Source organism: Rhea americana, unplaced genomic scaffold (assembly GCF_003343005.1).
Source record: "Rhea americana isolate MKP2758 unplaced genomic scaffold, rheAme1 scaffold_250, whole genome shotgun sequence".
NCBI classification, from domain to species: Eukaryota; Metazoa; Chordata; class Aves; order Rheiformes; family Rheidae; genus Rhea; species Rhea americana.
Genome location: NW_028186369.1, coordinates 855,415 through 878,816, shown reverse-complemented (window position 1 = coordinate 878,816; position 23,402 = coordinate 855,415). Strand labels below are relative to the sequence as shown.

Sequence of the window (23,402 nt, the reverse complement as noted above, 5' to 3'; positions counted from 1 at the left end):
TGTAAAGAGCTAAGAGATAGTCCTTTCTGAACYTTAAGCGTAAGACCTCACCCAGAGCAATACCTCCATTTAGTATTATGGTGACTTGTTCAACCCAACTCAATACTTCTGCTCCCCCAAGTACCACCTCACTTCTCTAAACCCCCAATTCAGTGAAATGGACGAATGGGAGCCAGGGCTGGCACCACAGCCATAAACATAAGACAGGGAGTCATGTATTTAAAAAAAAAATTTATAAAAAAAAGTCACTACACTGTATCTGAACTGTTGCTGTCTGCCACAGTGATTTCTAAAGAAGAGCCATGGAGTCCAGTTCCAGTGTTAAATTCAATGACATCTCCTGGAAGTGTTCTGCCTTGATATTTTGGTACTCACTACCTGTTCTTAAAGAGGCAGCTGTTCTTTTAACAGTTGTAGGATGAAGCAGCTTTAGCCCAGACTTGCTAGGTTGAGGTCACTGGAGATGGTTTCTTCAAAGTTGTTACCACATGTGAAATTTTCTGCTCTGTAGCAGTAGGATATGCCTATGCTGTCCTTGCAGATTGAATCCAGTAGCGAGGCTTAAATTAGAGCTTTCAGTAAGTATTACCTGCCCTTATTGCATTGCTGCCTCTGGTTCTAGTGTTCAAGTGTTATTTGTGCTTTACTTGAGGACACACTATTGAATATAGCAAGGAAGACTGTGCAAGACAGGAAACAAAATTAAGTCACTGGATGGAGGTGGCAGTTCAACCACACTATTCCAGCATATGCTAACAGTTCACAGATAGTATTACTGCTGTATCAGGCAGTGAAGTGTTAAGGCACAGAAGGGCAGTTTTTCAGGTGAGGGAACACATGGCAAGTGGGGCTAAAACCATGTGAGAGGTAGGTTAAAAAAAAATGCACAAACAACAAAAAAACCTGCAGAGAGCCTTCATATACCTCTTGATTGTATCCATTAAAAAAAAAAAAGAATAACACTTAGATCAGTGCAGCAAGTGGTATATACACAGAATAGGAAAGCACCAGCAGAGTAAGATAGCACCTGTCGGGAAGGATAAGGTAGCACAGCCTCAAAAAGGTCTTTCAAGTATAAGAGTTCAAGCATAGTGTTACATCCAGTAACCTGGGAACCAAAGCTACTTCTTTTAAAACAGGGCCAGGCCTCACAGTGAAGTAAGGGGCATGACACATACTCTGCTATGAAGGATTAACTGGCRAGGCATGATGCAAAATGAAGTGTAAATTTCATACATCGAAGGGTCTTAATTTGCATAGGATCAGACAATAGGGAATACTTTAAAAAGGCAGCAATCGAGAAAGRAAATAGCCCAGAAGTGAGCTACAGAAGCACAGGATAGGTTTGCAGACCATGATAGGCAAAGTTGAGGGGAGGGGGCACTTCTTGGAGGTATTGACAATTACTCACTACCACCCTGCACGACTACACAGAAACACTGCTTCCAGAAACCCTATAGGAGTAAACAGCATGAAATCAGAGACTTAAAAAGCCCAAGTTCACCCTTTCTTCACTGTGTTCTGCAACATTTTTTCGCTTGACTTGTCTTCTGTCACACTTGCCATCACTAGGCCTAGCACAGACTGACTGTAAACGTGATTTCAAGTAATGAGGCTGGCATGGCCCCTTGTTCGTGGCACTGCCAAGACACAGTGCTGAGGTAGTTTTGAGAGGTACTCCAAAGCTGCCTTCTACAGAAGATGTAGGACTGGTGCTGTTGACAGAGGAGTAGCCTGAGCTCCCTTCTGCATTAGGATTTCTTGGGGTGAGATATGCTGGAAGAACACAAGTGTCATCTGGCAGCTGAGTCTCACTCGGTGGTGCTGTGTGCTCAGACCAGCCTGCAGCTAGGTTATCTTCATCACTGGAGTCCTGACAGCAGTGCTCTGCTGGATCCATATAGACCACAGTTACATCCAGGATTCCACTGGGAGCTGTCACTACAGGATAATGAAAGGAAAGGTTATCTTTGATTTGGGCAACACCRAGAAGACATGCGGCATGGAGTAAGAACCAAAAAAAGTAGACTCTATGTCTACTTAAATAGGGAGAAGTGGGGGTGCAGCTAACTTTTGTCATTTAAAACAGGGACGTGCCTTCCTCACCCTGTTCAAGCAGACACTGTCTAACAGTTTACACAGTGAGAAGCCAATCATAGTGTTCRCAAATCATGCGAGTAATACAGCATTCACAACACTGGTCACAGGCAAAATCCCTGGAACAGAACCATTCTGCACAGTTTAAGTATTCCCCTTCATTCAGAGTTTGGTCCTCTGTCACAGCACTACCTAAAAATGCTGTCTCACTCTGAAACTCTAAGCACCTACAAAATCCTTCATCATGTTCTGAAGCAGTATGAAAAGAAGGGGTATATACCTCTTAAAAAAAAAAAAATTTAACATTTAAGACCACCATAGAAGCAAAGGAGTTCTTCCAGAATGGTCTTCCTCTGAAAGTTGCCCAAGGAAACAAGTCTAAGCAGAGACAGATAGCTAAATTTTGTCATCTGCTTTTTTATAAAGAGAAAAAAACCCTCACCATCTCCATCTCTCTCGCCTTCGCTTTCCTGATCACCTTCGTAACCAGAGCAGGAGTCTAAACTCCAGTCCAGGAAATTGTCCAGAAGACTTTCTTCCTGGGTGGATAGCTCAGCTGTGGGTGTAGTCACAAAGCTGCCTCTGTCATCCTGAATGCTGTCTTCTCTCCTTCTGTAGTGCACAAAAAAAAAACAACAACAACAAAAAAAAACAGAAATCACAAATTAAGTCTTTTAAAACATATGCCAGTTAAGAATCAGATTAAGATCAGAAAAATTGATCACATTTTAGAATGGAAGTTCAGGACACTGGAGAAGAGGAAAGCCTCATGCTAGTCTTCCTGGACATTTACAGTGATGAGTTAATACTAGCCTTTTAGTTCTCTTTCCAGAGGGAGAGCTAAGGAAAGTCTGAATTTCCACCATATTTGTGTGCAAAGGGCTGGGTTCTGGGTCCTCCTGCTTCACACCCAGCAATGAACACAGCTGACTGTAACTCATCATCTGGAAAAAAAAAAGAGAGAGAGAGAAACCCACACAGAGTCAGAGTCAGTACAGATTAGATAATGCAGTTTCATCTGGTAGAAGGGAGCTATTTCTCTTTATTTGCTAGAAAATCCTTCACAGCAAGTTCTTACCACATGCACTCAATGATATTATTCACAATCCCAGCAGATTTAAGTTTCAAAAAAACATAGCATTATTATTATTTGCATGTTTTCTCCTCACAAAAAAATCCAAGAGTTACTTCTCATTATTTGAAGTTTTGTACATCCTGCCATATGGCTAATTTTACTCTGAGTGTCAGGTATCACAAAGAGAAAGAGCTCACTCACCTTTTCTTTACCTATTTCTTCATAACGCTCATCTTCAAATCGTTGTTTCACTGCAGTTAAAGACACCTGCCTATAGTCCTTTGGGACATCATCATGGAAACTGGAAAGAAAGATTAAAGCCTCAATCTGAGAATGGATTACGTGAGCCCATGCTAACAACACCTGCCAATTTGAGTACTTTTCCACTGTCTAAGAGCATTTTATCTCAGCTTTGTGTTAAGGAAGTTGGTGTTTCAGCAACTAGATAGGCCACTTGGTTTTGAAGGCATATGAGCATCCAGTTCCTTTTCTGTTCCTTGAAGTAAACAAGCTATTTTGCCCTGTACTTTTCCAGAAGTGATCTACATTTGCTACTGGAACATTTCCTGACATTTGCTAATAAGCAAGTCAGCCTTATGAAAATAGTGACATTTGGCAAGCCGAAACTGCTAGCCTTAAGCAGCATCACRTCATCTGTAATGCAGGTCCATTACCAGTCAGGGAATTAAAAAGTTATCATCGAATTGGAACATATCTAATGTTGCCCRAGGCCACAGTGTCTTGTAATGGGCTGGGGAAGAGGGAAAGCTGTTCCCCAAAGCCACCTTCTTCATTTGGAAAGTCTGGCTGTATGGATGCAGCATCTCTGGAAGAGTTGGATTCCAAACATTCATGTGCCCTCCCCAGAGTTCCAAAGGTTTTACCATTTTTGGTGGAGGCTTAGCACACATGGCAACAGGTCTTCAAGAGAGAAACCAGTGCATTCAGACAGCTGGCTTGTCCAGGGATGTGCTGCAGAAGAGAGTACATACTATCATTTCATGAAGCTTGGTAGTTCTGTAATCACACAGATTTTTTTAATGGGATAAAGATCATGATCTTCTACAAGCTTATAACAGCTTATTCAAATTTAGAGCMAGCTTTAAGGATAGCTTTGCCTGCCAAACTGAAGTTATGGCTAGCTATATTGTCTATGCTGTAGAATTAATGGCAGAAACCTTCAGTCCCATTTAAACACATTTGTGTTGTATAATGCTAACACTCTGGTTCTTCATAACTATAAAGCAGCAAAATAAAAGTGAACACATCTCTGCGCTCTGAAGTCTTACACCTATGCCCTCCCCCCTGCCCTCCCCAAATGACTGAGCTCTTGCCCAARAAATAAGAAAAAATGGGTCCCTTAAAGGACAAGTCAGGCTGACATACCATGCGCAGCTCCACTCAGGAGGCTGTTCCTTACCTTGCTTGTGTAGTACCTTAGCCAGCAGCAGTGCTGCAGCAGCTAGATGAGCTGGGGAATACACGCAGAGGCTTGTGTTCAGGAGTGACAGTTCACAAATAAAGCTGTAGAGGTGAAGAGTTCTTCTTTCCAGAGACACTATGTTTGACAATACTTCTTCATAGTCCACAACAGTAGGTATCTATTACACAAAGGAGAACAGAGGTTGGCAACATAAGTCAAGCAACAAGTATTTAGAACACAGCTGTTCCTAGCAGACCCTCTTCATTACCATAGGGTTTTTTTTGTATGTTTTAAATAATGCTACACTGATATCGATATACTCCCCAGTAAGAGATTATATGACCTCTGAACTTGAGAGTTAAGTTTTAATCTCTACACGAGGGCACACAGTTTTGTATCAGCGAGTTTTTAAATGTGCAGTGTCTCCACAGCTTATTGAGAACAGTTCCATCAAAAATATCTTAGATATTATTATGAAGCAAGAAAGGATCCACACTTCACTGCTTGTTATAGCAGCTCAACTTCAGTAGCAGCCCAAGGGGCTWAGCATTCCATCCACTTTCCAAACTCACCCTTATCTTTCCTTCTAAGGCAGAAATGATCTCACCCATCATTCTGACTAGATCTTCATATTTGTACGTGTTGTCTGTTAACCACACAGCTTCCCGTATTGTCAAGATTTCTTTGCTGACGAAACTGCAATATTAAATATTATTAACAATTGATCCCAGGAGAACCTGAACATGTGCACCTGTGCACTGACTTTTTGGGGACAAATAAATGCACCCAAGATGACCAGAGTTAAACAGCTTCATAAAGTACTTGTCAAAGTCATAGATCAGGTACAAACTGGGAAAGAGGGAACAGCAGCTCTTTATTTTCACTTTAAGCTGGAACCATTTATTAGAACTTTTCTTATTCATCACATTTAAGAAAGCTCTCCCAGGTTAAGATGCAAGATATATGCAAGAATACAAAATAATAACACTCTACTGCACCATGCTTGTTTATTCCTGTGAAGTGCAGGTCTGCTCATTTGATCACGAGACTAGACTGGATAACAGTATTGCTGCAGTTGTTCCTTATAGGATTATTCATGCTAATACTGTGCAAAAGACTTTATTTGCTGGTGGAAGGCATTTACTTTCTAAATAGAGTTTTTTCATATTCAAATATGTTAAGGAAATAATATTTTGCATGCTATTTGCAGTAGACCAGGAMTATTTGCATGTGAACACAGTTCAAGCAGCAGTCAATGTAAAGGGAAGCCAAAAAGTCTTTCTTCCAGTACTATTATTAGCAAGGGGCCAGGGCAGCACAGGGTGGAGCTGGAGTAAGGTGGAAGGGAAACRGGCAGGGCAAAAGAAGCTAGAGGGCCCAAGTGAATCTGAACAATTATAGTAACTGCTTGTGATCATCAGTCATAATCCCTACCGTGTGCAAATGACCATGCAGGCAATTCCCAGAAGTTGGAGTCGAGCCCGGGGTACAGGTCTCAGCTTCAAATAACGATCCACACATCCCACTGTCATGTGAAGGCACAGGCTAGAAAAATCTTTCATGGTAGCTACTTCTACCAACCAGTCAATCAGGATGTACCTAGAATGGAGAAAGAGACAATCTGCCAGGTTAGAAGCCATTCAGACCTGGGTGGAACATTCTCCCCATACAAGTCACCTCTCCACTGAAGGGCTCCAAACCAAGAAATTGTACCAGAAGAGATCTCAGAAAAACTCTATGTTGCACCAAGATACAGATTTGCAACCAGASGCCTGTTGTCCTCTTAGGGGCCAATGGTTCTCTTAAGTATTTTGTGAAATGAAATTATAAATGCCTAYTAATTATAGGGTAGCTTTTAAGTCAGGAGGCAAAAGACCACTAGTCTAGAAAACTGGAGTGTAACTATAGCTCCAACAAGTCAAACTACTTCTAGTTTTTAAGAGAGCTTTTCAGCCTTGACAGTTGCAAGGCCTTACATTCCAAAAGAAAAAACAAGAGAACCCCACACCTCACATTTCCACTGTGGCTCAAAATAAGGGCTCTAGTACTTCTTCTTTGCAAAAGTGTCATGTGTTTCTTTAATTGTACATAATGCGTGGTAGAAGTACTGTAAAGCAAAAGGTTCCATCTTCCAGCACACCACATTTTAGATTTGTTAGATTTGTTTCCCTCTATAGATGTAAAGGCAAACAAATAATGTTTTCTGGTGTGTCACAGGCAATGCAATCTTGCAGACCTGGTTCCTGCATTTGAGTTTTTACCTCATTGTTTCATTCATTCCTTTCTGCACAGTGAAGATGCTTTGCTTGCTGACAGGGAGAGAGGCTTGAAAGATCTGAGATACCATTTCATTGGAAGATTTTGCTTCTAATCCTAGTTGGTTTCCATTCCCACAAGCTTTAGCTAAAGCTATCTGTAGTGGATAGAATACAAAAGAAAATGCTTTTATCAAATGCAAACTAAAGCATCACGGGATAGTCCTGTAATTTTCCTGTAGAAAATGGAAACGGCCAACAGGACAAACGACTTGGAAGGTAAGGGATAGGTAGTTCTTAGCCGGGCTTAAATGCTGAACAACATGCCCATTATTTGGTGATAGACCTTTAATTCTAGCAAAAAAAATGGATCCTTGCTCAGATCGCACCACAGAAATGCAGTATTTTCAGAAGAGAGTGACTCGCAGAGAACACCCATACACACATGCAGATTATTCAGTAATTTTGACTCTGTACCTAACGGGAGGAGTCTATGCTCACAAAAGAGTATAAAACACTGAAGACAGCTTTCTGGGGAAAAGTCAGATCTTACCTGTGCTTCCCAGCAGCCCTTTGCTGCATAGTCCCTTAGCTTCCTGAGGCTTTGGAGGTATCTGCCAGGATCTGACATCTAATGAGAGAAATGTAAACAGATTTCAAAAACCATTAGCTCTACACAATGAATGGAAAGATCATAATACTAATATTCAGAAAAAAAAAAAACACTTCCTGTGGTTACAAGTATCATCTCAGCAACCAGTCTGTTTGCCAACATCATTTTTAAGAAACTTACTTCAAGTTCTTGCCCAAGGTCTCACAGGAAATGAGACAAGTCATTCAGGATTCCAACATATTTATAAATGACAGAGGCAGCCTCCCCACTCCCATTCCCAAGCAAGCAACCTGATTGCTAGCCAGTAGTGACTACGCCTTTGGCAGATTTGGCATAAAGAAACTTCTGCTTGAACCTTAGCTATAACTGTTCATGGACTCATTTATTTAAAATGTCAAGCTTTATTTGTAAGAGCTCTTAGCGCTCTCCTTAATTACGAAGTAGGTAACCCATGAGGAAAAGCAAAGTCTTTCTGCAGCTGTTTATCACACATAAGAGGTCCAGATGTTACACTGGAAAACGTTGCGAGTAAAAAATAGAAGTTACTTACAGCAGCCTTTCTGTTACTTTCCCAAAGGAGGTAGGAGCTGCTTAAGCAACCCTGCTTTGAAGATTCTTCAAACATTTCAATGGATTCTTTTCTTTTTTCTTCATCCTAAGAACAAAAAGTATGATGGTATTTATGCTGTTCAGCCAACCAGACACCAGGCCTCAAAACATCAGCAGCTGCAGAACAGCTCTGTACTGAAAGCTATGGTACAGCATCTACTGGTTGGTTGCAAGTCCCCTCCAGGCTATAAGGGGCACTACCAAATCCACTCAGTGCTGTCCTGTGAAGATCCAGGCTCATGAATTAGTTGGCAGTTTTCCTTAGCTAGTACAAAGCTTTTTAGGCTGCTCACCACTGAAGGTTATTTATTTTGATAAGCATTAAGACTGGAAGCCTGCCTTTGAGGTCTGGCCACAATGCAAGCCCATAATAAGCCAGAACTAATTTCAGTTCTTCTAAAATTAAATAAACTGAGTTGAAAACATTGTTTAAAACAATCTGCAATGTATACTTATTGAGCAGAAACTCCTAGACTATTTGAGCGATACAAGAACATTTGATTTTTATCAAGGTAAATGGAGAGTTAGTATTACCAGAAAGTCATTTTCAGAATCACCAGAGACATTAGATTAGAAACACTGCTCACCTCAAAGAGGCTTAAGACCTTAGCCAAGCAGTGGAGAATGGATCCTTTTTGAACCTGAAGAAAGCATTAAAGTCCCATTAARGAGGAAAAAAAGAAATAAATAAATAATAATAAAAAAAGAGAACGGCAGCATTTTTCTTTTCCAAACAACTCTAGATTATACTTTTGTTTGCCTTTCAACCATTCCTTCCCCTTACTTTTCTCAATATTTTGTTATTTTTGAGATATAACCAGATCTCTCATAAGAGACAGTACAGGCCTCCAACACTCACAACACACCCAGTGTAGTTTGGCTGCAAATTCAATAAAACAATTGATTCGTGGTCGTTTAAGCAGCAAAGGCATAAGAGCAATTTGGGTAAACAAAAATATTTTTTTCCAGAAGAACTAGGCGGAGCTACATTATCTTAAAAATCAAGAGAAGAAAGAAATCTTACTTTCTCCAACTGGCATTCTGCTTTGAGACTTTCATAGACCACAGCTTTACAACAGCTTCCACTCAGGGACCAGGGAGGACGAATAAAAAGCCAGATAAAAGGGGCTGCGCGCATGTTCAAACGCTCCGTCAGACTGAAGAAATGAGATGCCTTTAATCCATTCACTTCTGCACGACCCTCGTCGGAGATGGACACTGAAAACAACAACCCCCATACACACACACCAAAACAGATTAGAAAGCAGTTTATTCATAATATGTTCTTGGTGTTTAGTCCAGCCAAGACAGTCAGCAGCATCATTGCTGACAATAGGATGCAATCAGGAAAAGATGGAACAGTGCATTCTCTTCAGAGCTTTAACAATCAAGGAGATAACAAAAGAAGAAAGATTTTACTGCAACCTGCAGGAACATACACTCCTAAAACTGGAGGGCATTTTGTAAATGCCAATATTCAGAGCAATGTTAATTCCTGTCAGTGCACAAACAAACATAACAGTATGCAAGTCGCCTGCCTTGCCAGAACCCTCTGCAATAAGGTTCCTCCTTCAATCACCAGTCCTTTTTGTCACATCTAACAGTCTAGGTAACCTGTCAAGTTTGATCAGAAGTTTTCAGAGTATGAGCGCATAAGCTCTGCATTGACTAATTTTGTGGGGTATTTTTGTTTGTTTGTTTTAAAAAAACAACATTTTTGTACCATAATATCATTTAACAGCTAACAGGTTAGTGGCCAATGCTTAAGTTGGACTGAAAGGTAAAACTGAAGAAGTACGAAAACCACACCCTGAAGACAGCAAACTGGCTCTACTAGTACAAAAGCATCAGTGCCCAAGGCACAGGAGAAACAACTCTGCAGGTAGCCAGTAAAAATGCCAACCCTGTGACTGGACAATCAGTCTGATCCGCAGCTAGAAACAAGCTTTAGTTCTCTACCCTTCCATCTGCCACACCACCTTCCCCAAGAGCCCAAGTACAAGCTTCCACACTTACAGCCTTCATTGTACAGGTATGCTATCCCCAGCTTCACAGCAGCTTCAAAGTTACCCTTTTCAGCAGCCCTAAATTGGGATACAGAGATGATACTTCAGGTTTAAGTCAATAGGTACTTTCAGGCCCTCATCCTTAGACTAGTTACTACAGCGTAGGCCAGGCTGTGAATTTGATGCAGTGTAACAAGTGTACTCTAACCACCAGCCTATGTGCTTCTGCCACAGAAACTAAGCGTAAATTGCGCTGGGCTTTTCTTGCTGCAGCCCTTTAATGCACCCATGTCCAAAACAATTTGACAACTCTAAAGGAACTGCTTTCCAATCCCATGCAACACCCCCAATGCCAGAATGCAGTAACATATTTTCACATTTGCACTCTCAAACCTGTTACCAGATAGTCTTTAGAAAGAACATTAAACATGCATCAGAGCAGAAGCAACAATAAGAAACGAAGCAATTGGCATGACATTAGTGACCAATACTCTTCAAAACAGAGATAAACAAATAGCCTCCTTCCTTTTTAACCAGATTTATCATTATCCATTCAAACATCAGTTTTAATGAAAAATAGGTAAATGTCAGTATTAGGTAAAAATACTTTTTCACAAGAAGTGATTAAACAAGTCAAGACTTAGAAATATGGTTATATTCTAGATCCTCCGATTTGATTTGCACATGCATATGGAAACAGGCTCCAAGAACATAAATAACACAGGTTTAAAATTTTAGTTTATGCTACATCCCACCATGGGATACTACTGCATTTCAAGAGAAATAAAACTTCAGTATATACAACAGGCCGTGCTTCAATTAAAAAGACAACAGTTCTAACGTGCACAAGAGTATAGACATGAACTCAATAATTCTTCACCACAGCAAGCAAAGACTTCTACAAGTAAGAAAGGACAGCCAGATCTCCCACATACAGTAGAAGTTGCTTCATGCTGGATACCTGGCTTGAAACAACCTCCTCTACAATCATGGACATATATTGATTCTTAAAAAGCTTACCTTTCAAACATCTTCAGATTGTTAGGAGAAGGCCATATTTCTTGGAAACTCGCACATGCCCAAACACTAGCATGATTATCCACAAGGTATTTAAGATGCGAGTGCACCTGTGGGGTCAGGGTGTGTGCATATAAGAAATCAATTACAAAAAATAAGGGACCAAAAAAAGAACAGTTCTTTAGCAATCTAATTTTATGTAGGTAGCAAATTAACCACAAATAAGTCACAATTGTTTTTCTGCCCAACCATCACTAAGGCAAGAGCTGCCAAGCTGAATTACATTTTTCAGTCACAGTGATCTGGTAGAACTCCCACAAAAAACCTACACAAAATACTCAAATACTGCTGCTCATCTTGAGCTCAAGTACTGAGAAATAAAACTGCTATTAATACAGGAAAAAAAGCTGAAAGAAACCAAAGAATATATGCAGCAGTTAGATTTACTCTGACACGAGATGCTAGCCTTTCCCATGTGCCGTCCTGGCTCCTAATGGCAGAGGTAAGCCATAGTGTGGTGCAGAGGGGAAGCGATTAGCATACTCACGGCTCTGACTGAAAGGATGTCCTCAGCAGGAAGGCCTTTCAGGACATGAAACAGTACATCTTCAGGCAGACTTAACAACGTCAGGACTCGGGGCCGTTTTCTTATCCTTCGCTTTGAAGGGAAAGCAAAACATCTGGAACATCTACAGTGAATTACTGTGAAAAAAAAACAAAAACAAGAAGTCCACCTCAATTAGCCATGGAACAGCAGGAGGAAAAAAAATGCTACAGAATCTACACATATATAAACACGCAGATCGGCAGTGTTACTGTACCACTTATTCAAAGACATTAAAAACAAACACATTTAGCCTGAAGTGATTAGCAGTTTTAGCTAGGAAGAAGTGAATGATTATTTTATTTTAATTGATTAAGCTGAGAGGCTCAGAAGGGGCAACTTGGCCAGTTCAGCTCAAGTCCTCTTCACTGAGCAGAATCCCTCCATAATCTAACTGCATCATTTTAATGATTTTAGTTAGACAGTCACTTCATATACCTCCCCCATATCCTGACTTTTCCTCTCAACTGATAGTAGTCTTCAAAGGTGACCAAAGAGATTAAGAATTTAACACCCGCCAAGACAAAAGCCCATCTTTCCAAGAGGCCACTTGTCTGCCACGGATGATGGAAGACGCCAAAGAAGCAGGAAGCCCTTTCTTGAAGTTTCAGCCTCTCATAACATTCAGAGACCGAAGCATTACCTACATCTTCTGTTCCTGTTAAGACAGAGTTTACACTCAATGCATTAGCCAGGAGTGGGAAACTACCAAACATATGAGGCAAAAAACAAGAAAAGCTTGAGAGTACCACTCGCTGAAGACACCTCCCATGGTAGAAAGTCCAATCCTTTTCCATCTGCTGGGGATAGCATAGCGTTTAGACTGCCAAGAAGAGGCTGTCACTTGCCTGTGCTCAAGGGCATCCCACACTAACAGCAGGCTGATGAACAAATGTTAGAAATTCAAATCAGCGAAAGCTGCCAGGAGGACAAGAGMATGTTCCTCATATCATGACTGCACGTGGTAGAGAAGGATTGCTCCTACGTTATTGGTTGGGTAGGAGGATCCCCCTCAGCCCCGATGTTATTTCATGCTCTGCTTCCTTTCAGAGCTCCATCAAGCAGCCACAGAGATATCAGCATTGCTCAAAGTCAATCTCTTACCAAAAATAGCAGTAACCCACTCAAAGCAGAGCTCTCAAGAGTAGCTCACGCAAGCAACAGATCACACAGAATGAGGTTGGAAGGGACCTCTGGAGAACATCCAGTCCCACCCTCCTGCTCAAGCAGGGTCACCTACAGCATGCTAGACAGGATCACTCCAGGCAAGTTTTGAATAACTCCAGAGAAGGAGAATCCACAGCCTCTCTGGGCAACCTGTTCCAGTATCGCCATTGGGTCTATTGCAGAGACAAAAGAGGGCAGAGAGGAGGGCTCAGAAAACCAATTCTGAATGAAGGTTTCAGTCCCACAACATGAAGGCCCACATTAGGGTCTGTGCTAAGGAAGACTTCTTGCTTGTATTTTTCAAATTAGGCTTCTAAGTCCTATACAAAGAGATTATCTTTGGAAAATGTAGTTACTGACTTTCTAAAATACGTCATAGAAGATAAGACTCCACTAAAGAGGCCATTCATTTGCTACACATGGGGCCCCACGTTTTTACCCTTCTTCTGCTGGTTAATATCTAATTTGAAGTCTTTTTGAAGTGAATTAAAAAAAACAGTAGAGTCACAGTAGTAATATAATATATATGGCAAACCACAACGTATTATCTATGAAGTAAAACAAGTTAGACTTACGCAAACTCACTAGATTATAGTGTCAAATGTATAAACTGAAGGAACAGTGCAGCTCCTAAGTTTTCTTCTCTTTACAAGGAAATTAAAAGTTGGAAAAGATAGATAATTTTAACAAGGAAAACATTTTTCCTCCATGAAGTTCTTCCTCCTCTGGCCTACTCTACTACTTTCAGTGTTTTACCATCTCTTGGTAATAACCTAGCATGTGGAAAGCCTCATAATATAGTGTAGCTTTCTGGTTCTTTACATAGAGCTTGGATGAAAGACTGGAGAAGCAACAAATTGCATTTATTTTTGAGAAAAATAGAGCATGTTACCAGCTGCAGTTTCAATGAATGGAAAAATATGTGGACTGTCCAGTTACAGTGCTCTCTCTCACCCACCAGAATTGGGAAGTATCCAGATTTATGCACTGCATAGCCAGTGTAGAGGTTATAGATGATTTGTTCAAAGCAAAGTTACTGCATCAGCTTCAATTACTTTACACAGCTTTTTCAGCTGGCAAAGTGAGTTTCATCTGGCTTTTCAGCAGAATTCTTACGAATAACCTGCAGATTCCCAAGGAGACCATAAACAACCACTATAAAGCCATCATGCTAAAATAGCCTTTTGTGCTCATCTTAGTGTATATACACTATTAACTTCCTTGGCACTTCAGGTTTAGTGGAATAAACCACCAAACATTATAGCATCTGCTGTCCCAGTAGAGCATGTACCTATCTGCTACCTGCCTTTTCATAACAGGCTATTGCCAGAAAATAAAAGCCTTTTGACATGTCCAAGGAGAATATTACTCTTGTTTGCATCCCCTTTCCTTTTCTGGGGCCAGTTCCAGCAGAATTATTGCAATGAAAAAGAAAAGGACATCTACAGTGYTATGCCAACCTACATGAACACTGGATGACTCAGGCACGTGAGTCCTGAGCAAAGCAAGATAGGAAACAGAAAAGGTCGTTTCAAAAGCTAGGAAGTCACACAGGGAAATCAAGTTGTTACTTCACAGGATCAGAGATCCGTTGTGGTTGGACCTGCAGAGATCCTGTAGACCTACCCTACCAGGGCAGGCTCAGCTTCGGCAGGCTGCGTAAGGCTGAGTCCAGCTGGGTTTTAAGGATGGTTTTGAGGATCTCCAAGGATGGAGACTCCACAAGCTCCCTGGACAACATCTTCCAGCATTCGATCCTCAGAGTAAGAAAAAGGCTTTTTACATTTAAACCAAGTCTCCTGCATTTCAGTTTGTGCCCAACAACTTCATAGCTGCCCTGTATGCTATTCTGCACACGGCCTACATTTCTTCACAGCTGGCTTCAAAGAAGCGAAGGGGGGCTGAGCTACATCTAGCAATTACAGGCTATTTACAGCAAAAARCAAACAAACAAAAAGGACTAGAAAGCGCCAACCAAGTAAGACACGAAACCTCGGTGCCCCAGCAGCACCGAGAGCCGTTTCTGCTTGCGATGCGTAGGTCTGCGGCGAGAAGCCTTTRGTAGAGTTGGGGAGGGCTCCGGCCAGAGCGGGGCATGTCCCCGCGGCAGAGCCCCCCGCCGCCCGCCCGCCCGAGCGGGCCGCGCCGCCGCCGCCGTTTGAATTTCCGCGCGCGCGACGCGGAGGGCGGATACGCGGCCGCGCCGCCTCGCAGCCCGCCGCCTTCAGAGCTCCGCTCCGGAGGGCGCCCGGAGAGGCAGCCCCCCGCGGGCGCCTCTCGCAGCTGAGGCAGGAGGAAGCGGCGCCCCCGCGGCGCGGCACAGCCCGCACTCACCGCCCGCCTTCATCTCTGCGCGCCTCCTCGGGCAACCGACCGGCACCAGCGGCCGCCGCGCCCCAGAGCCGGCTCCGAATGAGGCGCGCCGCGCGGGGGGCGGGCCCCAAGCCTCTGGCGGCGGGCGGGGCTCCGCATCAGGCCACGCCCCCTACGCCTCAGGTCACGCCCCCTCGCGCCTCAGCGAGGGTCAGGGAAAGCGTGCGCGCCGAGCACCGCCCAGGCCACGCCTTCCAGGGGCGTCGCCCCGTCCCGACCGGAACTCCTCCCCGCCTGGGATAGGCCCAGAACCTGCGAGCGACGCCTACCAGCCGCGCGCACTTTTTTTTTAAACCCAGCAGGCTCTGTGATTGGTCCTAAGGCTAGTTGGAGGTGGTGCCTACCCTGCCCCACTGGCCGTGATTGGGCGTTGAGGATGCGAATTCGAATTGGGGCAGTTGGCGGTTCGAGCGTCTCGCTGACTCGGCGCCTGGGGCGCATGCTCCCAGGGCAAGCCCTGCCCTCAGCTGGGGATGGGGGGGGCTGCGTTGCCATGACAGCAGGCGCCCGTTACGCGCCCCACCCCCAGGCGGCTGAAGTGACGTCGTCCTTGTCCCGTCACCGTGTAGTGTCACTCAAGCACCCAGGCGCCATGGTGGGGGGGGAGGAGCGCCCTGCAGCCTGCAACTAGGGCGCAGGGGAGGCCTCAGCCCCTCAGAGGGCCTGTGGGCCGTGAGCCCCTCATCCCAGCAAGGCCCCTGCTGGCAGCAGCCTTCCTGCCACCCCTCTCACCCACAACCACTTGCACCAATCCTAGAACTACCCCACACTTAAAACAGACCAAAAAAAAAGGGGGGAACAAAAAAACATAAGGAAGATGAGTTTTACTGGTGATCTCTTTAGCTCAGCGAAGCTTTTTGTGAGGCTTTCAGAGAATGACAGCCAGAAGAGGAGCTTTGATTTGGTTAGGCATGCAGTGACTGTGTAGTGGTTTGTGCTTGTGAGGAACTTCTCGGTCCTCAGGTGCCTTGAAAAAGCATCAGCAGTCTCAGCACAGTCAAGGTCTCTTCCTGGTAGCGTTCATGTGAGCTTTTTTTTAAAGGACTGCCTTGAATTTTAGGAGGTTATTTTTTGGCTGTAGAACATGAAATCCTGGGTGCTTTTCTGTGCAGACGTGAATGTAAGGGCTGTGGATAGCTTTAAAAATAGCATTATCTTTCAAAGTAATCTCAGTCCATGGTTGGAGAAGCTGAGCTAGAAAAGCTAGATGACTTGTCTAAGGTCACACTACAAACTCTAGCAGTGCTGGGACGCAACGCCCAATGCGCTGACCCACCGTCTTGTGCAATGACCATGCAGGACAGTGGATGCACCCAGACTTTTTCAGAGCGTGAACCGGTCTTTCTAAATACACCTGCCTCTGTGTATAAGCTTTCTCCTGCACAGATCCGTCTCCACTACCATCTGCAAACCTGCATAATGTTCTCTGGGTGTGCAGCAATTGTGAACATGAAAAAGTAGTATTGGGAACAGAAGGAATGTTTAGCTTCTTTTAACTGGGAGATATTTTGAGGTAAAAAAGTTAATCATGCTGTCTGCTTTTGTTCTTTGTTTCTTTTCTGGCTGTTTCAGTCAGCTGTAAGTCAAACCAGCAAACAAAACATGAATAATCACCTCCCGCAGAGAGGTAAAACACCCCCAGGAGATGCTCTTTAAGTCACAGGTGATCCACAGTTCCCGAAGTTCCTTCAGGCCGATCACCCTCTTTCCAAAAGTTACAGCAAGAGAGGGAGGCAGGGCATGGGAAAGGTTATAACAGAAAAAAAAGAGGACTTAGGGATGGGAGGTAGCAATGCTGTGACGAGAAACAGACTGCGACTGTAGATACCAAGAAATATGTGGAACAGGGCAATAGAAGCAGTGCCCAGATTTACTGGTGAGAGCATGCCCACCACGAGTGTGCATGTAAGGCCTGACCCAAAGTCAAAGGTGTGATCCGTACAAGCGAGTCTCCCTGTGCATTTCAGGGTTTGGAGCAGGTCTATGAAGAAGAATGAAAGGATAAAAAATATTAGTCAAAGCTATATTCTGTCTTTTCTCTGAAAGTAAAAATTTATGGTTGGAATTCTCCAAAGCACTAAACTTTGGTCTGTTTAGTCCTTTCCAGAATCAAATGGCAGAATACTCAGATGGTTTTAGCACTGACAAAAATAAGATCAGAGGTAGACCAGTGTGTGGGTGGCATTCATGTTGCCCAAACACGGCCATCTGGCAAATTTTTAGAAATCCTGTGGTATCAGCAATGCTGGCACAGAGCTGACAAGCATGAAACAGAGACCTGCACCTTTTCCAAGTGGCAGCTGGAAGCCAGGTTGGTCTTTCACAGTTCTGCACCTCCTCAGAAAGGCATTACATGATGAAGAGTCTGTCCCTGAAAAGAGATAAGGCTATTAGTATGTGTTTTAATCACTGTCTCCAATTTCTGAGTGGAGTTCTACTTATTTATCATGTCTCTTTCTCCACTGAATAGTAGAGAGATTGTGTTTCTCCTGAATCAGAATGCTTTTTTCCTCCCTTCACATCTGTTTGCTATGGAAGTTAAGATACATATAGTAAATGCCTTTTGTTTACCTTTTTGAGATTTAAACAAAACTCAACACAGCTGTAACACTTACTCACTATATGGTCAAACCTGTGATTCTTCTGCATGGGAAGAGATGTTGCTATGCCAGCTCAAGTTTCCATCAAGGTTTGATCCTTCTTACCCTTCTGATCCGAGACACTCAAAGGCCCAAGACTGTGGCATCTTAAGCAATAAGGCACTAGAGGAAGGACCATAGTCAACAACTACATTCCCCTGGCAAAACAGAATAGCTTAATTCCAAGATGAAGTTTGTCTGTGTAGGAGACAACTTTCTCAGAGGGGAAAAACACTCACAGAAACCTACAGTCCTACAAACCTACAAACCCTTTCTCCTCCAAGTGCTGGTTACAGTTTGCCATAAGCGTATCTTTATGTACAGAGATCATGGCACCATATACACAGTTCCTGCACTGGGAAGAGAGTGAAAGGGAAGAATCCTCCTCTCCCTGGCAGCAGTACTGTATGGCAGAGGCCAGGCTATAGAGAAGGGGCAGAGTAAGCAGCTATATAACTGCTCAGGTCAAGAACAAATTATCTAATCAGAAATGTCTGTAGTTTAGGGATTTTATCCACGCTTAGGATTTATTCTTTTGTTCTTGCTGTTTCAGTCTTATCTTCAGGTGACATTATATAGTTTTATCAGTAAACTTACTGAAAATACCTTTTAATCAGGCATACTTCAACTTGCATGTTTTTTAATCCATTTTGAGAGAGAAAGGATTTATTGGTACAAAGATTATTACTCATTGGTGTCCTCTTTCTCAGGAACTTTTTAAAGTCCTTTTAGAGCTAATGTATTTTTTCACCCTAATATGCAGGGTATGTGATCAGATTCAAATAGGCAGATTTTAAGGAGAGAATAAAGATGAAGAATTTCAATAAGATAGGACTTTTCAGAAAGTGATAAAAGTAAATCCGAATGTAACATCCCATATAATGTCTTCAGCTAGTGAATATGTTAGCAAGCCACTTACTTTTTTAGACATTCAGAACGTGTTCAGTCTGGTGAACAAATTGTAGACAAGCAACTATGCTCTAGCAGTTGCATTACATACCATTCCAAAAGTAATTTTATTTAGATTTTCAGGAAAATAGCGTGTGTCTACATTGCAGAGTAGAGTTGCGTGGTTTGCAGAGGTTCTTTCTCCCCCAAAGTAGCACTGTCCAAGTTGGTTCCAGATCTGAAAACAAAATGATGATATTCTAATACTATATGCAAGTTAATTAGTGAAGTTGAGACTTAGGAATAATTAGCTCTGATGCAGCAACATGACAGCTATATTGCCTTCAGGGTCTAGTATTTCTACAGGGTCTGATGTGGTGCCATCTGGAATACTAGGATGCCTGAGGCTAGAAAACAAATGTGCAACTGGGAGTCTAGGAGTTTGCTACAATTTTTACATAGTCTGTGATTACTCAATCAATAAACATGATAGTTTTATATTATCCCCTCTGATGAATGCATTCAGCCAGTTGTAAAATGCTGTCTTTCCCAGAGTTCAAAGAGCAAACAAAAACACAGACCACTTACTTTGTGAAAGGCTGAAATGTTCCATGAATTTTCCTGGCAGTCACTACTCTGTAGCAGTCAGACTAAATTACTGAGAGGGTAGAAAGAGCCAATCCTCTCTTGAGAGAGCCAATCCTCAAATGAAATAGTGTTACCAATCTTTATAACTTCTGTCCTGCTTTTAACAGGGTGAGGTAATTCAGTACACACTCTCAGTACACTATAACAACTATTGGGCTAGAAATGGAAGTTACTCTCCAAGAGAGGAAAGAGCCAAATCTGTAAATCTAGGTGAAAATTAGATGAAAGAGTTTGTCTGAGGTCCTTAAACTTTAGTGCAAGTTTTAAGTCAGGCCATCTCAGCATATACTCCAATGGCTGCCTCCCTATTTCAGCATAATGTTATTAATTTGCAGTCCCTGCTGGGAGGATACTTCAAGTTTGCACGAAAGTTTATTAGGAATGCTGTTTGTAGACAGTATTGCAAATCAGAAATGACAGGCAAGGGCAGATCAGGATGTCTCTGTCCTTTCTCTACATTGTATTTCTCTTTCATGGAACATCCCAAAAGAATAAAAGCCTTTCCTTTCAAATCACGATATAAATCTACCACAAGGTGGCATCAAACACATATGATGGGGCATCAAACATCTGTCAACTATTGCATTTTTTTCTGTATTTGAGAAAGCCTCAGCGGAGATGTTCTAACCCAAGAAGGCGTGCACTAATATTTTAGAAGCAATAGGTCTTCGGTTTACAAGTCTTTCTCACATGTAATACTGATGTATAGAATCTCACTGCCTTCCATTACTAAAGACCACTCTACAGTAGTAAATGAACAAGAATCAAGACATTTGCCATAAAGCAGGTTAATGCAGTGCTTTTCAGAATTCACATCTGTCCCCACCAAGGCAAGAGAAGAATGAACATGTCTTTTAATGACAAATGACTTGGCAAAAGAGGTCTGCAATGGGCTTCATTTTCCTAAAAAGGGAGCTATGGTTTCAAATGGTTGGTTGTCTTACAACTACAGTAGGTTGCTGCTAAAGCTATCTAACATTTATCTCTAAAGTCTCATTGCATAAGACAAAGGCAAGCATCTGACACAGTAAATTGGATAACAGACGCGTGCCTCCGTGTTGGGTCATGTGAAGTCCTCATTCTGAAAGGACAGGTTATGTGACAGCCTGAAGCCCACTAGGTATAGGAAGTGGTAGATTCTCTAAGGGGTCTCCTTCATTTCCTCCAGAACCCACAGGCAATACTCAGCCTATCACAGACCCTCTCAGCAGCAAGGTACAATATATGGAGTCCCAGGGTTGGAAAGAAGCAGTTGTGCTGTGTAAAACACAGGAGAAGGTGAGGGGAAGGAGAACAGGAAGGAGTGAATCTCATGTCTCCTGAGTCAGGTTGGTATTCTARGGTGTGTTTGAAACAAGTGCACAGTCCCAGCCAAGATCCAGCTAACAATCCACCTCCCATTACAGTCAGATCCAACACAGGCAGCTTCAGGAAAGGCCAAGACCAGAGACTGACCTGTCTTGTCTCTGCAGATCCCATTGGCAGGCTCACTGTGAGTCTGTAATGCTCCCATTCCCTGGATGGTTGCAGGCCTTTATTTCTTGGGCTTTCAGTGGGACATCTTACTGCCTCTCCATTTGAGTGGAAACACACCACCTGCACTAGTGTCTGCTGCAGAAAACAGGGAACGTGGTCTTTCTCTTCTGGATAAAAACTGATACTCTTCAAGCTCTTGCTAGAAGAGGCACATTTAAAATAATTGAAGCATATCACTTCTTAAAAAAATCCCACAACTTGTACCTGAGGGAAGTACCTGGAATAGAACCAGTAAGCCTTAATTGGGAGACTTGATTACACAGTACAAGCAGACAGAGCAATGCTTTATCTGCCAGACAAGCACCGAGCCAAAGGCTCTTAGTGTGACTGGTCTTTCTCCTCTGGATGCAGAGTGACCTTCGAGGTTCTCACTGATATAAGGCATTCAATTTATATATTTTTTAATGGAAAAAAAAGAAAGYTTGGTTTCAAGATACCTTACTCAGACTGACAGCTGTATGTGGCATCCTGAAGACTCAGGTGTCAGGAAGGGAATGCTGCACTGGGTCCATCATAACTGGGGCTGCTGGAGTTACTGTATAAAGTGAGCAGCACCCCTACGTTTGTTTGTGTCAGCACATCTTTCTCTGCAAGTCCCTGAATACCAATGAAAAAGTCAGGGCCATACCACAGAATCACAGAATCGGTAAGGTTGGAAGGGACCTCTGGAGATCATCCAGTCCAACCCCCCTGCTCAAGCAGGGTCACCTAGAGCATGTTAGACAGGGTTGCATCAAGACGGGCTTTGAATATCTCCAGAGAAGGAGACTCCACAGCCTCGCTGGGCAACCTGTTCCAGGGCTCTGTCACTCTCACAGGAAAGAAATTCCCCCTCACGTTCAGGCAGAACTTCCTGTGGTTCAGTTTTTGCCCATTGCCTCTTGTCCTTTTGCATAGGACAACTGAAAAGAGTTTAGCCCCATCCCCTTGACACCTTCCCTTCAGGTACTTATACACGTTGATCAGATCCCCCCTCAGTCTTCTCTTCTCCAGGCTGAAGAGGCCCAGCTCTCGCAGCCATTCCTCATAGGGCAGATGCTCCAGCCCTCTGATCATCCTCATAGCCCTACGCTGGACTCTCTCCAGTAGCTCCACGCCTCTCTTGTGCTGGGGAGCCCAGAACTGGATGCAGTGCTCAAGATGAGGCCTCACTAGGGCTGAGGAGAGGGGCAGGATCACTTCCCTTGACCTGCTGGCAACACTCTTCCTGATGCACCCAAGGAGACCATTGGCCTTCCTGGTCACAAGGGCACATTGCTGGCTCATAGTCAACTTGTCATCCACCAACACTCCCAGGTCCTTCTCTGCAGAGCTGTTTTCCAGCAGGTCAGCCCCCAGCTTGTACTGGTGGCTAGGGTTATTTCTGCCTAGGTGCAGGACCCTGCACTTGCCCTTGTTSAACCTCATGAGGTTCCTCTCCGCCCAGCTCTCCAGCCTGTCCAGGTCTCTCTGAATGGCAGCACAGCCCTCTGCTGTGTCAGCCCCTCCTCCCAGCTTGGTATCATCAGCAAACTTGCGAAGGAGGCACTCTGTCATTGATGAAGAAGTTGAACAGGATGGGACCCAGTACTGAGCCCTGGGGGGCTCCACTAGTCACAGGCCTCCAACTAGACTCTGCCACCACTCCAAGGGCAAATCTTACTTCAAAATTAAAAGCTCCTGGATACCTTAATAACTTAGTTTATTCTCCTCTCAAAACCAAGTTATCACTAACTGGATCTCCTTGTCTTGCAAGGCTAAAAACACAGACCCCATTTGGTCCATGGATCTATGCCTGAAGGCTTTATCTCTCCCTCTCCCTCCCTTCCATTGGAAGATCTTATTTTTATTCCTCTACTTAATTAGAGATTCCCCATCTTTTTATTCCCCCTCCTCTTCCAAAGGACTTGGGAAAGCTATCCTCTTTCCCTCTTGTGCATCAGGGAAGCATACACGCTGTCTCCTTATGCTAGGATGACACAGAAACATAGGMTGAGAGGGGTACCTGATCACCCAGGTCAGCTTCCCTATACACACAGCACCCATGTGTGCATATTTACTCCAGGAGGGACTGCAGAACTTCTCTGCACATCCTATGGCACCATAAACTGTGAAACAGTCTTTAGTACCCTCCTACATATTAGTAAGCAGAGTGAAATAAAATAGGAAAGAAATGAAATGGACCTGACAGGCTGTCAGCCCAGTGCTTCCAGGCTAGACCACAGCTCAGTGATTCCCAGCAGCTCTGGGTCCCTGCAAATCCCTGGCATATCTTCCGTGCTCTTGGAATACAAACATGAATAGCTTCATTATAGCTGAAGCACAGTTTGCCATGACTAATTAAGCATATTTATATCTATAATGTACTTTGCTGCTACATACAACAAGTGAATGAAGAAGCCACACGGGGTTCCAGATCATTATGTATACAGCTCAGTAAGGCCTAGCCCTAGCTGTACTGCTGATCTACCTA

General features: G+C 43.3%; 1 protein-coding gene across 1 annotated transcript; it reads right to left on the bottom strand.

Moving 5' to 3' along the window:
* Positions 1 to 218: 218 nt before the first annotated feature.
* Positions 219 to 15,274, bottom strand: CCNF (cyclin F). The gene is made up of 17 exons (XM_085307018.1): positions 15,201 to 15,274; positions 11,643 to 11,797; positions 11,099 to 11,205; positions 10,089 to 10,156; positions 9,097 to 9,290; positions 8,660 to 8,713; positions 8,014 to 8,118; positions 7,404 to 7,481; positions 6,857 to 7,008; positions 6,030 to 6,194; positions 5,168 to 5,291; positions 4,593 to 4,773; positions 4,057 to 4,144; positions 3,374 to 3,473; positions 2,911 to 3,041; positions 2,540 to 2,709; positions 219 to 1,941 (listed from the first exon to the last, which is right to left on the bottom strand). Exons 1-17 carry the CDS (start codon positions 15,211 to 15,213, stop codon positions 1,478 to 1,480), a joined length of 2,349 nt encoding a protein of 782 aa, XP_085163144.1. The 5' UTR covers positions 15,214 to 15,274; the 3' UTR covers positions 219 to 1,477.
* Positions 15,275 to 23,402: the final 8,128 nt, after the last annotated feature.

What these genes read in the sequence shown, in the direction of transcription:
- CCNF (XM_085307018.1), bottom strand. An exon ending in CAGAATGCCAGTTGGAGAAA is followed by an intron (nt 8,714 to 9,096) that starts GTAAGATTTCTT and finishes TGCTTTCTTCAG; the next exon opens with GTTCAAAAAGGATCCATTCT. An exon ending in AGGTCTTAAGCCTCTTTGAG is followed by an intron (nt 8,119 to 8,659) that starts GTGAGCAGTGTT and finishes TTTTGTTCTTAG; the next exon opens with GATGAAGAAAAAAGAAAAGA.